A 15,509-nucleotide genomic window follows, 5' to 3' on the forward strand; every position below is an offset into this window, starting at 1 on the left:
TCATTCATTCAACAAATATTTTTTGAGCCTCTGCTTTGTAAAAATCACTCGCACAGGAAAAGTAGCCCAACTGTAAAGAATGTGAGATGAGCAGAGGCAAGTCTGAACCAGAAAGCCCAGGAAGCCTGTAACAGTGATCCAGGATTGTGGTTGTGTTACTGGACTGATAAAAAGGCTGTTTTTTAAAAAAAAACACTTAAGAATATATGCCAGACACTGTGTTAAATGCTTATATATGTTACGTATTATCCTCATAACCCTATGAAATAGATACTTTTATTATTCCAGTTTACCAGTGAAGAAGCTGAGGCTCAGCGAGGTTCATTGCTATAATCACACAACAAACAATAGTGTAACTATCACTTGTTTAGCAGCTCAAAGCTTGTAAATATTTTTATAGGCCCTCTTTTGTTTGCTCCTCCCCCTATGTGGTAGGCATCTCAGATATCATTATTCCTATTTTATAGATAAACCCAGAAGAACATAGAGAAACTTGCCTGGGCGGTCATTCATCAATAGTAAGCACCTACTGTGTGCCAGGCATTCTTCTAGGCAATGGGGACATAGCAGTGGACAAGCAAGATCAGAGTCCCGGTCCTCAGGGAGTTACTTTCTGGTGGGAATGAATAACAATGGACATAAAAGTAAATAATGTCAAATAATCTGGAGCTGACAGGTACTATGATGTAGGCAAAATAAAGTAAGAGAGAGAGGCTGGCCATGGTAGGGAGGGAAGGCCTTTTTGAGAAAGGGATGGTGGTTGAAACCTGCATAACAAGAGGGCCTCGTGCAACAATCTGAATGAGAAACATTCCAAACAGAAATGTGCCAAGTACAAAGGCCCTGGGATAGGAACACAGTTGACATGTTCAAGGGACAGAGGGAACCCAGTGTGACTGAAACATGGTGAAGAAGAGGAGGGAGAATGAGAAAGAAGAGGCAGGCTGGAGCTAGATCGTGTAGGGCCTTGGAGGCCATGGTGAGCAGTTTGGTTCCTATTCTCCGGGTGATGGGAAGACACTGGAGACTTTTAAGCAGGGTGTCTATGTGTGCGTGCAGGTGGGGGTGGGGTGGTGAGGTGGTCTGATGTATACTTTTTGAAAAAACCATCCTCATTACTATCTGGAGGATGGACTGTTGGGAGCGGTGGGATAAGACTGAGGCAGGTAGGACAGATAGTTGACTGAGTGAAAGAGGATGGTGACTTTGAGCAGGGTGATAGTAGCAGTAGAGGTGGAGAGAAGTGGCATGTTTGATTCATGCCAAAGCTCGGAGAGGTAGAGCCAGTGGGACTCACTGGTGAGTTAGCAGCACGCTAGAGAGGCACGCAGGATGCTATAATGTTTAAGAGATAGATGAGGTTGGCCATATTTGGATCCCCACTTTGCCACGTATTAGCTATAAGATGTTTAAGTAAGTTTTTTAATCACTGTGTGCCTCTGTTTTCTCATCAGTAAATGAAAATAATTATAGTAGCCTACCTGAGAGGGGTGTGTTAATGAGTAAGTAGTATCAGTGGTGCTTAGTACGTGCTGTCTTTTTTTTTTTTAAGCTGTTACTTGTTATAAGAAATATTTTAAGGGTGAGTGAATTTGAGGAAGTCAGTAGTTCAGTTTTGTCCATGTTAAGTTGAAGGCACCTATTAGATGACCAGGATCATGAGACAGAGTGACAAGATGGAACTTGTACGTGGGTCCTTCGCTTCTAAAACTTGCCCTCTTTCCACTCTTTGAGAGGCAAAATAACTGAGTGATTATGAGCACAGACTGCTTGGATGTGAATTCCAGCTCTGCTATTTACTAGCTCTGTGACCTTGGATAAATTACTTAAGCTTTCTGTGCCTCATTTTTGTTACCTGTAAAATGAAATAATTGTTTGTTAAAGCACTTGGAACAGTGCCTCCTCGCATATGGAATGTAGAAAGTTATGTAAAGTGTTTATTGTTGTTGTTGCTTTTCAATCCTGAATGTTACTATACAAATGAAAAGAGAACATGTTTCAAGATACTTTATGAAAAAGGGATTAACAGAATTTCAGTGACAAATTGAATATGGAGGGTAAAAGGGAGGCATCCAAGATGGTTCTGAGGTTCTCAGCTGGAGTGAGCCTGTTTGGTGTGGAGGTAGGGTTGATAAGGAGTTGAGTGTCCTTGAAGTGTGAAGACTTCATCTCAAAGGCAAAGCAGATTAGATGGCAGAGCACAGAGTTAACTGAGGCAAGGAAGGAAAGGAAATAGTGATGCTCTATGTTTGAGGAAGTGAGAGAAAACTAGGAAGGTGGTAAGTCACTTGCGGATTTCTTTTAAAAGATGTTTGGAATTCTTTGGAGGAAGAACTAGTCATGAAAGGGGGGTTGTGGATGGTTCTAATGTCTTAGAATGGTGGAAGCCAATGGGACCAAGGGCCACATAGATATTACAGCAAATCTCAGCAAGGAAGAGAGGAACAACTCTGCTAGGATAGGTGTGAAAACTCTAAGTACAACTGCCGGAAGTATGAGTGTCCTTTATGGCTGCTGTGTTTCCAGTACCGTGCTTAAGCACTCTGTGCTCTCCCTAAATCCTCAGGATTCTCGGAAATTTTGGAAACCACCTAAGTGTTATCACAAGAAACATTCCTCGAACAAATTATGGTACATCCATAAAATGTAATGCCTTGCAGCCGTTGTTGTTGTTTTTTTTTAATAGGGTAGATCTATACTGCCCAAAGAGAGATATCAGTGGAATACTTTCCCATTATAATAAACACATTTGAAAACATCGCTTGTACATCTGTCCCAGTAGACTCTGAACTCGAGGGACACTGGGTTGTATTCATCTTGTAACACTGGGGTGTAGTATGGAGCCTTGTGTGTGAGTGTGCCTTAAATATTGGTCAAATGAATGAGTACATAAATGCGCCTAAAATGCAGAGCTCCAGCACCACACTGGGCTTGGTATGTGTATGTACGTGTGTGTGCGTGTGTGCTTTGTGAACCTTGAAGCAGAAAATACTACAGTGTTATTAAGGAAAGCACCACTCAGAAATAGACGATATTAATTACTATCAGGAAGTTTTCAGAGAGACTTCGCTGATTCAGACAGCAGTTTGGGTGCTTTGGAGAAAATGGTGAAAATAGAGAAAAGATAATTCCAATGTTGCCAGTGAAAGAGGATTGTTGGGGGAGGGACTGACCGTGGTGAAGTCCTTCTGTGGGTGGAAATGGAGGGAAGGTCTCACTTGGGCTAGGGTTAGAGGCCTCAGCTCATTGTGGTAGATGGCTTGTGATTTGGAACTTTATGAAATGCCGAGTTTTCACAATGAAAGAATTCTTCAGCCATCTGGTCATCCCCTAACCACATGCCGTTGTGATTCAACATGTGTAGTGGGCATTTTAGATTTAGAATACTCTATCATACAATTGCAAACAGCATTGTTCTAAACAGACCTGTGATTATACCAATTTGCCAACTAGGATCTGTCAGCTGCCTTATTTGTTGTCACTGAAATACCATCTGTATTCTAATATATGTATTCATTTTTTTTTAATTTAAGAGCACTAATTGTCCTGAAGAGTGTAGATAAGGGCCCACTCTCAAGTCACCCCTCCTCTTGATGAATAGGAGATTTCATCCAAGAAAAATCAAGGCTAACACTTTCATTTGTTAGAACTCTTGGTGAGACTCTGAATAATGACTTTTTCTCATCCTTTTGAGTAACATCAACTGTAAAGTCTTTATCAACTAAAGATAAAATTTATAGTATTTTTAATGTGTATTTACTTTTAGTGGGGTTGTTACATCGTATTTTATGTATTCATTTAAATCACACGGAAGACGGCCTGAAATGGCATTTTCACGATGATTCTGGGAACCATCCTTTGACTGTAAGTTATTTACTGCTGGTATATGTATTCTGGTGTTTCTTGCCTTCCATCATACATAAATTCTAGTGGCATATTGAATACCATATCAAGGAGCTGACTGATTGTAAATCAAACGTTTTAGAGCATACTATTGGGAATGTTGGATTCATTACTATAAAGAAATTATATTTAATCAGTATTTTCACAGCCTCCTAATAGTGTAATTTATTGGTGCTTCTTAATGTTCTGTGTTAATTATAAACAGGGTCAAAATTGGGTTTACTCTAACAATGCATAATATGTTATAGTGAATGTTTTCCACCCAGAAAAAGAGTAGCAGATATCCAGCACTATCTTGTTTAGAACTGTTAAGCCCAACAGCTTGTATTTAATGAACACAGTGCTAATTATATAGTCAACTGGGTGGTTCATTCTCTACCATAGATGCTATATATTAGAATAAAGCTACTTTGATGTGTAAGGTGCGGAAGGAAAGTTGGCTAACAGGAAGGGGAATAGCTTCATGTAGTGAAGATGTCAGATGAACAATTTTAACTCACAATCATTTTTTTTTTAGAGAATACATAAATTGGGCCTTTATTTTTAGTTCCTACTCTTCCCTTCATAGTTAAATGATGGAAAATGACTCTTGGTCCCCAAACTACTCTTTTGCATCATTCAAAGCAGCCTGACAGGCCAGCCCCTCTGGTAGTGGTGAGATTTATGTCTTTCCATTCCTTGGTGTTCCATTACTTTGTCTGCACCATCAGATTGATTGGTCGGCAGTGGAGAGCAAGGAAAGAGAGGCGACTGCTTAGAGTCGGCTGGTGTCCATCATTTTAATGAACTGCTTAGAGATGGTTCTCATTGTAGCTGATGATGACCAGATCTTTTCAAATGTTTTCCCCCATCCCTTATTCTGTATTGCAGGGCCCACTGGAAAATGATTTGGTCGTTTACGTAGCGCTAATAGCAGAAAGTCAACGGTATGAAATCCAGATGGGTGGTATGTTCTTCTGGGGGCTGAGGGAGGGAGGCTGATTGCATTATGCTTACAATATTGAACGTGGTGGTAGAAATTAACTCATAGACTCATTGACAGGGTTTCAAGGATGTCACTAATGTCACTTTAAGTGCCAGGACAACATTCTTTTCATGTTTAAAAATAATTTTGTTTTAGTTGGTGTGAATATTAAAGACCATGACCAGTGCCAGTGTTGCCTGGTGTGTAGTTTTGAGAAATTAATGCAGACAGATTATGGGGATTCCCAGAGTCGGTACTTAACCTCTGCCAGCTCCCAAAGCTCCCATCTGATGCTTTATGAAGAGCCCAACAGGGCCTCTGGATTCCAGTGCAGATGACATACTGCTGACATTATAAAAATTACTAACTCCAAGTTAGCGTGGTCTTTTCCCTTTTCTCATCCTCATTCACCATTGCCCAAACTATAAATGGATTATCTTAAAATGTCTCTGTTTTTTCCCTGTGTTCTTCAGCCTTCAAGTTTTTCTCAACACATACGGTATTCAGACTCAAACTCCTCAACAGGTAGAACCCATTCAGATATGGGCCCAGCAGGAGCTTGTGAAAGTAAGTGTGATTCTGTTTCTTTCCTGTCTGCTTTATGGAGGTACTAGAGCGTGAAGATTAAACTTAGTTTACAGTCAAGAAGCATATTTAAAATCCAGTTCTGAGATAGAGTCATTAATCCAAAAGCCTTTCTAATTAAGTTGAGAGACCCACTCTATCAGACTTTGTTACTAAAACACAACTGCAATGTGTGTGTACATCATAGTCATAGGTCTTGTTGATTTCTACTCCTTGCTAAAGTCTATTACTAACCTGGACTGATCACTTAAATAACAAATTGGCTTTAATTTTAGTAGTTGTTTAAAAAATTAACCTTTACATTTGATTTGATTGTTTTTCCCTTTTATTAACTATTAAAGAAACTCTCTCATCTAAATATCATTGGTAATAACTACTTCTCTTTCTCTTGACTTAACTGTTTGGCATCTGACATAGTTTCTACCCCTTTTGTTTGCTGGGTCTCAAAATAATTACAAAGTGACATCCAAATTTATCTTTGGTACAGTTACATACCTATGAGGTTGAATTAAAAGGTAACTTTTGAGGTCTTTTGCATGCACTCGTCTACAGATGAATCCGGCAGTGTCTGAGCTTAGGCATATTCTTGCTCATTAGGGACGGGAAATTGTTGATTTTCACTAATTATTTATAAACCACTGGTTTTATTTGGTAATTGTTAAAAAACAGTACAGGAACAAACTCTGCAGTATTTGGTGGAAGTGTTTAGAGTAGTCTCTCTCAAGTGATCAAGATTAAGTCATTAAGTTGATACAAATGTTTTTGATCAAAGCCTTGATGCTACATGAAGAATAACAGCCTAGAGAAGTGAGATGCACATTGCAGGGAAAGTGCAGGGCCCCAGAGTTACTGCTAATCAGACTGGACCTTAGAACCTGGATGTCAGGTCACACAGACCACCAGCCCTTCGAAAGTCCGTAAACCTCCCCTAACCGATTTACAGCTCTTCCCCACCCCCACCCTCCAATTAAAGAGACACAGCTGAAAATGCAAGGAACCCTAGAGTGGGTAATAGTTTAAAATCACACTAAGAAGCAAATGTTGGAAAACTGGGTTTCATGGTAGAAGAGGTAAAATGAGGCCAGAGGGGAGGTAAGAATTCACAAGGCAGAAAGAGGGGGCAAAAATCTAAGGTGTAACACTGTGCACTTATCATTCAGGTGAGCTGTGTTTGCTGAGACATTTTTATGGTCTCTCACTGAAAGCTGCAGGGAATGATAACAAAGGTTATTATTCTTTGATAAACATACTCTCAAAGCAAATTAACCCAAATCTGTTTTTTTTAAGGCCTAATTTATATTAGAATCTATATTCTACCAGACAACTCACAGCTAAGGTTTAAAAGACCAACGTGACTCCGGATGACTTAAATGTGGCATTTTATTCATTCATTCATCAGTGAACACCATTCTTTGCAGAGCACTGTGTGGGGCACACAGATAAAGTGACTCTATCCCTGTTCTCAGTCAGTGACCTCTGAGTCTGGTGGTGTGGGAGAAAAAACAGTTGATTACAATCCACTTTGATCAGTCCTATAATAGACATTAGGAGGGGGTGCTAAGGAATCACAGAGGTGGTGGGAAGCATCCTGCCACAGAGTAAAGCGAAGACTTAACAACAACAGGTTCTGACTTATTTTAAATTTTGTTGTTTTAAAGATGATGTTAACTCATGATTAACAATTTGGGTGTGTGGCATGGCTAAAAAGACGGATCTGCGACCAGGAGCCCAGCTTCCCTGGGCACATGTCATACAGAAGATTCTCTGTGGCTGTAGCCTCTATGTTCCAGGCCAGCTGCTCTTTGAGATTCATCCTTAAGATATACTGCCTAGTACATTGCTTCTTGTAGTCTACCTTCTAAGAGTGAAAGTGTTCCCTTAGTTAATACACATATTCTTATGCCAGTGGCTGAGCATCCTCTTCTGAGAAGCTGCTCCCTCCTTCGGCCCACTGAGAAGGATGTGAGGGTAGACAGCTGGGGGCAGGGCTTTCCCTGTGCGTAGCTGGTGTTTCAGGATGTAGTAACTGTGGTGTGATTGGCCTCAGATCTGAATACAGTGCAGATCTAGAATGAAGAACTTCTGTACTTCTGGATGGTTTGGTCACTACTGTATATTTCGGAGGATAGAGTGGTGTGAATGTGTACAGAGTGGGGACAGTATCGTCTGCACCCTGGAATGCAGCGAGTATTCTGTGCCTGATTACCTCATTGTTGTAGACCTGTTCTACCATGAGCCAGAGAGGTAAGGACAGTCCCTTTATTGTCATAGAGTAGTACTTAAAGATTTTCTCTAGATCTCCCTAGATCAGTACATTTCAGCTTGTGCATGGTTGATTAATATGATCATTTGTCTAAAAGAAGAAATCTGAAGTATTTTAGTGTATACTTATTTCTGAAAAATTGAAAATATTTAAGGGAAGGAGGGGGTCTCCTAAGTGCTGTGCGCTGTAGTTCTGGTGCAGCTATACAACACAATGCTTAGAGTACTTTTTCTGGCCTGTTAACTTTGTCTAAAAGCACTGCTGTTACAGATTTAATATGCTCAGCACCTGTGGCTCATGAGGTCTTACAGATGCTGCCTCATTCATCCATCAAGCATTTCCTGAGCACCAGCTTTATGCTAGGCACAGTGCCTACTCAGGGTATGTTCTCTAGGAACACACGATGCAGGAGAAAGAGACACAGGGATAACTCTGACGTAGATGTGGGCACCATGGCAGAACAAACAAAGAGCTCTGGTGATGACATTAATTTTGTATACGATGAGGTTCGTATTTGAAATCAGTTTAAATCATAATCAGTAGATTGTTTAGAGACAGTTGGTTTGATTTTCATTTTGGAAAATTTAAGTTTGATTTCTACTTCTCATCAGATACAAAAATAAATTTCAGACAGATGAAAGATTTAAACATTTTAAAAAATGATTTAAATATAAAAATCACTAAATATATCAAGATCTCTTACAAATGAAGAGAATGACAAATGCCCAGTAGAGAAGGGGAAAGAAAATGAAAAAAATGTATGGGATATACAAATAGCCATTAAATATATGGGAAAATGGTCAGCCACAAAATATTTGAATATGATAGTTTAAAACTAAAATGAAATACTGTGACCCAAGAGAGTGACAAAAAAAGGCCTGTGTACTATTAATGTCAGTGTAAATTGGCCCATTACTTCTGGAGGGTGACCAACCTGGCATTAGGTTTCAAAGAGAACATATAGTCTCTTTGGTCCATCTAGTCTAGGAAATTATCCTACAGATATAATAGCATGCTGTCCAGAGATGGTTACTGAATTAATTTTTAACTTATAAAGGATTGGGAGCTACCTTCATCAGGGGATAGATGTTAAATAGGGTAAGGGGGCTTTTTGATTGGATTAGGTGCTCAGCTTATCAGAGCTGATTGACTCCTAGTTCACTCCAAGTCTGTTTTTACTTTGTAGAAAAATAATATTAAGTTAAAAAAATGAGGTACCAAGCCCATTATATAGTATATGAACCCACTTATGTAAATATATACCCGTATTGATTTATGTGTGTGTATTCATCGGTGTACTTTTAAAAATCTATAACCCTGTCTTATACTTCTGGTTTTTTTCAGGGATCACACAATCAATTACATTCCTTTCAACACATACCAAAGTGAAATTGTTACTAGCTAAGGAGTAATGAGAATAACTGGACCATTCACTTGTAGCATATGGATTAAATTTTTCGTAAAATTCGTATCATCAGAAGAATCAATAAGATTTGTCCATGCTGGTGGGAAATACTTGAGGGTGGAAGTCTAGTAGAAGTTATGGGGCCCTGTTTTTTAAAACTTTTAAATAGCCAAATTTTTTTTATCACATAGGAAGCATTTCACTCTCTCTGTTCTTACATGAATCAGAGAGAGCTATACAAATTGTAAATTTATAAAGCGTAAGAACAATCTTAGAATGTTACTAAGTGAATCTGTAAAAGTTTTGTTCTCAAATCTCCCAGTGCCCCCAAGTCTAAGTTGATGGTACTGACTGGCTTGTTTTCCTACAAGTTCACTGAGTAAAGTTTCCCTGGCCTCTTTTTCTCTGGGAAGATCAGAAATTAGCAGGGCAGTAGTCAAGGGGGAAAAAAATGGGACAAAAAAGGAAAAGCATGGGTTCTTGACTGACTCTGATTTACAAATTTGTGTCTTACAGGCTTATTTCCATCTGGGTATAAATGAAAAATTAGGACTCTCCGGAAGGCCAGATAGGCCCATTGGCTGCCTCGGTACATCAAAGGTGCTCATGAAACTTCCTTGTAGAGCAGTGTTCAGACTGTAATACCACAGACTGAAATGATGTTTGACCTGCTATACGTCCATTCTCACGTTTCCTTAAATAGTTATCTGAATTATTATTTTCTTCAAGAAAATAATTTGTTTGGTTTGATATCACAGAAGTCTTCTAGGAATAAGTCAGCAACTTACTGCTATGTTATTTCCAAGCTTTCTGAGATATCTGATAATAATAGTAATTTACTCAGAGGCTTTTTCCTTTATAGTAGAGGTGGACTACTGTAAGTTCATTAGCATACTGATTCAATCAAGAAACAACCATTTTCTGATGTTATGCAGATTTTAGAAGATGTTATTTGCTTATTCAGAATTAAACGTCAGTTTTAAGTTTTACTAGGGCTTGTATTACTGTACCTTTGCCTTTGGTCTCTCTTGTATTTTTTTTTTAATTATCTCCCACAGATTTATCGCATTCTAGGAAAGACTGTGGTTTGTTACCCTATTATCTTCGACCTAAGTGATTTCTACATGTCTCAAGATGTTTTACTGCTGATAGATGACATAAAGGTAGCTTCAGAACACTTTTTTATTGAAAAGGGATGACTTTGTTTCTACTGATTCTACTGTGTTATTAAATTGAATGCCCCTAGGTCTGTGACACTGGGTTAACGCAGTATCAAATACGAAAGTAAAACAGCGTCTGCCAATACTTGCAACAGTAGAATAATAGGTGTATTGTTTTCTTTAAAGTTGTATGACTTGACTTGTTCCACCTTCTACAAATGGAGTGAAAGGATATACAGTATAGTTTGTAAAAGCAGAAGGGGAACTGTTTCCGAAACCACGTTCATATGACAGCAAGGTTCTCTCTTTTTGAGCAAAAGTTGAGTTAGCAAAATGATTTTATGAAGGATTTTCAAGTAAAACCTCATCTAATTCATAACACCTGTCAGTTAAACTCCCCTTTACTCCCTTTTCCATTCAGAATAGAGAAGCTTAGAGTCATGGCCCAGAGCATGGAGTCTGGAGCCAAATTTCATTTATTAAAACCTTGGCTCCACTATTTACCAGCTGTGTGATCTTGGACAAGTTACTTCACTTCTCTGAGTCCCTGTTTTCTCATCCTTATTGCTGAATAGGGCTGTCTTGAGAATTATAAGTGAATAAATGCAAAGCGCTCAGAATAGTGCCTGGCACATGGGGAAGTGTTACATAAGTCTTTGATGTGATAATGATGATTATGATGACAATAGAAATTGAGTCAAATAAGGAATTCTCCATGTTTCTGGTGATCTGTGTAGATCGCGTCCAGTGTCCTCTACCTGCTGTAATACAAATCTGCAGTTATGTGGAGTGAGAATTAATCTTCTAGGTGACAACCCTGGGTTGATCTTCCCTCCCTGGGACCATTCTGGAGCTTTGTTTATTAAGCCACACACACGCGCGCGCGCGCACACAGAGACACACACACACACACACACACACACACACAGCAGCCTTAAAACAAGTGTGATCTGATTACTTTTAAGAACAAAGTTTAAAATCACAATGGTTTCTAGCTTAACTTGTGTGTATGAGAACATTTCTACCCCTAAGTAGTCTGTATTATCCACGGTTTGATTGTGAATTGTCTTTCTATGTAAGAGTATTGTTGGCTTTTTGCCTCTAATGGTTAAGCATCCTTATCAGCTCAGATACTGTTCCATTACATCCTACCTCATTCTTATGTTTTGATAGAATGCACTACAGTTCATTAAGCAATACTGGAAAATGCACGGACGTCCACTTTTCCTTGTCCTCATCCGGGAAGACAATATAAGGTAGGTTGATAAAAGAAGTGTGATGCGTGCACGTCACCACAGTAACACTGAATGCTTTGGAAGCAGGGCCTCTTTGTATTTTTTTTTATCCATCTCAGCAGATGGCAGAGTGCTTTGCATATGTAGAGGGCACTTGGTATTAGATTATTAATTTCTCTTTCTGTTGTTAATATGCACATTTTGTTTATCTGTTTATATTTTTCAGAGGTAGCCGATTCAATCCCATATTAGATATGCTGGCAGCTTTTAAAAAAGGAATAGTTGGAGGAGTCAAAGTTCATGTTGATCGTCTACAGGTAGTCTTCTGAATTTCAGTGTATTTCTATTCTCAACACAATCCACAGATACAGCTATATTTCTTAATATATGTTCTATGTAAGGTTTTTGTCTGATGGTTTTACTCTGTCTACCTTCCTATTCCTGTTGTCACCACCCTATTTATCTGATTCCTCCAATCTGATGCTTGAGCAGTTGCAGAGATTTCCCACCAGAATTTTAGACTTTAAGAGCTCAACTCCAACCTCAGTTTTGCATTTGAGGAAGCTGGGGTCCAGAGTGATGAAGCGACCTGCTGTATAACCTCAGGTTGCTTAGTTCCCTGGTCCAGAACCCTCTTCCCTACCCACCCCAGTAACATCCAATCTGGAAATAATCGTAGTTCCATTTAGAATCTTTCAAGGTTATTTACACAGCTTCTAAATCACAGAAGCCCTTTGTGGTTCCCTATTAGTCAGTGCAGCCTCTCTACCATGGTTATCTCCTACTAAACGCTCTTTCTGCTTCAGCCGATATGGATGAATTACTGTGTTCTGAACTCTGTGCGGTTCTGCCCCCTCCTGCTCATACCATTTCCTCCGCCTGGAGTAGCTGTCCTTCCTTCAGCATCTCTGGACTTTGACGTCTTGCCAGACTTTGACAGCCAGTTCTGCAAAATCACTCAGACCAGATATGAGACTTTTTTAAACATCCTTTTATGACCTTTAATGTAAACTAACTCAAATTGTAGTTCATTATGGACTTAAATGCCTTATTTCCATACAGTCCTTTATGTAGTAGGTGCTCAATACTGAGTAAGAAAGAGGAACATTTATAAAGAGGGACCTATGTCGGGAGTATGGTAAATGGCATGTTTACATACTCATTCACTGGTGCTTGTGTTTTGCATATTTAATTGATGTTTGTATTTTACATACTTGGTTGATTTTTATCTAAGTTTTTCTTTTTCCTTTATTTTTTATTGTTTTGTCTTATTGTTAAACTTCCTGGGGCAAATTCTTTGATATTTATCATGCCAGCTCCTTTATTCAATTTAGTATTTTAACTATCATGCTTTTAATTTTCCCTTTTCATAGTATCTTATTCTTATTTTTTGTATCGTATTTTGCCTTATCTCTGAGAATATTAACTAGAGAGTTTTTGAAATTTTTCCTTTTTACGTGATGTCTTTCGGGTTTCTTTTCTGTTTTGGGGGGGTCAGTCTTTCAAATTGGAGACATTTTTTAGATGTCTGATAATCTTTAGCTATCCATTCATTTTTAAGAGTGAAAGAGAAAAAGCTTATTGGAAGCTGTGTGTTTGAGAACAAGGATCCTAGTCATGATGGGTTCACCTATAAGATGGCGTGATGACAAGAGCTCTTTTTGTTGGGGAAACCCCAGGTGCTGATACCTGGAGATTTTTTTTCTCTTGGGCTCTTCAGTTTCCCCGGAAAATAAGCATGTAGCCTTCTGCTTGAAGGACATATATTTTGCTTGCATTGTCCTGAGAGCAGGGTTGGGGAGGGCAGTCAGGGAGGTCCCACTGTGCAGTGTATTATCAGAATCATCTCTTACTGGGACACCTGTTTTGAAAGTTGTCTCTACTGATGCAGATTCAAAAGACAATAAAACGGTACATTATCAGATTGTCCAGGATGCTTAACAACAACAGATTAATTTCACACAGACAGTACAAGTGTCTTAATCCTGACGGGACGGATGCTGGAACATGAGTTAGTGCAACAGTCTGAAAGTTAGAGCAACAAATAATGGCTTCCCATCACTGAGCACCGAGGTCCTTGTCCGTATCTACATCTTGGAAATGAATGACACCTCTCCAGTTTTTAATCAGCTCATTTATGAGTCTTTCACCTAATCAGTTGTTTAATCTTTCTATCTGTTGGTCTCTGCTATGCTCTGTACCCCTGAGTATAGAGTCTTAACCAGATAATAAGCCTGTTTTCATCTTGCAGTACTGAAACTCTATACCCAGTAGACAAACTCTCATTCCCCCAAACCACCTTTTGTCTTCTCTTTATTATAGTAAATGAAAATGGCACCTGTGTACTTCTCTGGGCTTTATTTCAAGCCCTTTTAAATGTCCTTAGCCCATGGTCCACAGTCTCTCTCCTCACTGGGCCCCAGCGTCACTTCCTGACTTCATCACCCAAGACGTCTCTTCATGCAGTTCATTCCCAGCCCTGCTTGCCACTCCCCAAGTGTGCTGGGTACTTTGCAAAATCTTTAGTGTAATTAAATTTAGTTTTTTTGGCTCTTGCTGTCACTCTATTCTAGAGTTGCCTTTTTCTTTTTTATGCTTTTAATTTTATAACTTTAATTTTATAACTTAGGTCAGTGTCACCTCTTTAGTGACGTCTCCAAAACTGGAATTAATTTCTCCTTCCAGTGTGTTTCTGTGGCATTTTCCTTGAACTTTTGCTATAGCTCTTATTTTAGGTATAGCTCGTTTCTTGTGTCTGCATCTCTGTGTGGATTAAGAACTCTATCAGGCCGAGCTTTACTCATCTCTGCATTCCCACAGTACTCTGCTTACTGTTATTCTCTCTGTAGGAAATATGTGAATATTGGTTCATTGATTCAACAATTATTTATTGATTTCCGTCTTGAGGCACTGGAGATATAGTAGTGAAAAATATGTATACAAGGTCCCTGATCTCATGGGAATTATTCCAGTGAGGGGGCCGAACCAAAAGTAAGGCCAGGGAGGGATGCACATTGATGGGATGCAGCAGTCTCGAGTAGGGTGTGCAGCTGGTGAGGACCTGGTGGAATATAACTGAGTATCGCTGAGCAGAATACCTTTTTGAATATTACATTGCATTTGACATATGTATAACAATATGAAGTTATTTGATTACCATCAGAACTAAGTAAGGTATTAATGCCTAGCAAATTGATTATAGTATTTTTTTTATAAAACTAATTTATCTAAAATTTTATAATGACTGTAGGTGGAATATAGCCTTTAAAAATTGTGAATCACTATATTGTACATGTGTAACTTAGATAACATTGTACATCAACTATTCTTCAATTTTAAAAAAACGAATTTAGGAGCCCCTGCAACCAACTAAATTTTTTTAATCAAAAGCTCTAAAGACTATTAATGGAATTCAGAACTAACCTGTAATCTCAGATTAAACATTTCCTTTATGGACTGAATTAGTGTGTTAAGGTGGGTAGGCTAATAAAAATTTAAATGTTTAATCAAAATTATTTTTATGTTTTCAGTATTAGCTATCAGCTTTGAGAATTAAAAATTCTTGACTCTTTCTTTCATATCCCACATTACAATCCATTATCAAATCTAGTTTTCTCTACCCTCAGATTATGTCCAGAATCTAACCACTTCCCTTCATCTCCAGCACTATCGTCATGGTCCACGCAGCCACTGTCTCTCTCCTAGATTTTTATAGCTGTCTTCTGAGTTCCTAATGGCTGTTACAGTTATTAGCCTCTTCCTACTCTACCTAGTTATAGGGCAGTTAGATCATGTCACAGATCATAAACCTCCAATGGCCTCTTCTCTCCCACTGAAGTGCAATCCAGAGTCCTTCTAGTAGTGCCATCTATGACCTGGACCTTCTTCTCTGACCTCATCTCCTACCATTCTCCCCTGTCTACTCTACTCAACCACACTGTCCTCCTTACTGCCCCTAAAACACACCCAGCGTGCTCCTGCCTCAGGACCTGTA

The 15,509-nt window shown here is 38.9% G+C and overlaps 1 protein-coding gene across 4 annotated transcripts in view; it reads left to right on the forward strand.

Moving 5' to 3' along the window:
- PHKB (phosphorylase kinase regulatory subunit beta) overlaps positions 1-15,509 on the forward strand; it is a 164,826-nt gene that overhangs the window by 113,085 nt on the left and 36,232 nt on the right. For all 4 annotated transcript variants that reach the window (XM_072967307.1, XM_072967304.1, XM_072967305.1 and 1 more), the window contains 6 exons: positions 4,774-4,829; positions 5,341-5,434; positions 9,637-9,720; positions 10,179-10,283; positions 11,454-11,536; positions 11,742-11,832. In XM_072967307.1, coding sequence (XP_072823408.1) covers positions 4,774-4,829; positions 5,341-5,434; positions 9,637-9,720; positions 10,179-10,283; positions 11,454-11,536; positions 11,742-11,832 — 513 coding nt within the window. The remainder of the gene's footprint in view (positions 1-4,773; positions 4,830-5,340; positions 5,435-9,636; positions 9,721-10,178; positions 10,284-11,453; positions 11,537-11,741; positions 11,833-15,509) is intronic.

This window comes from Vicugna pacos, chromosome 9 (genome assembly GCF_048564905.1).
Source record: "Vicugna pacos chromosome 9, VicPac4, whole genome shotgun sequence".
In the NCBI taxonomy this organism is placed as follows: Eukaryota; Metazoa; Chordata; class Mammalia; order Artiodactyla; family Camelidae; genus Vicugna; species Vicugna pacos.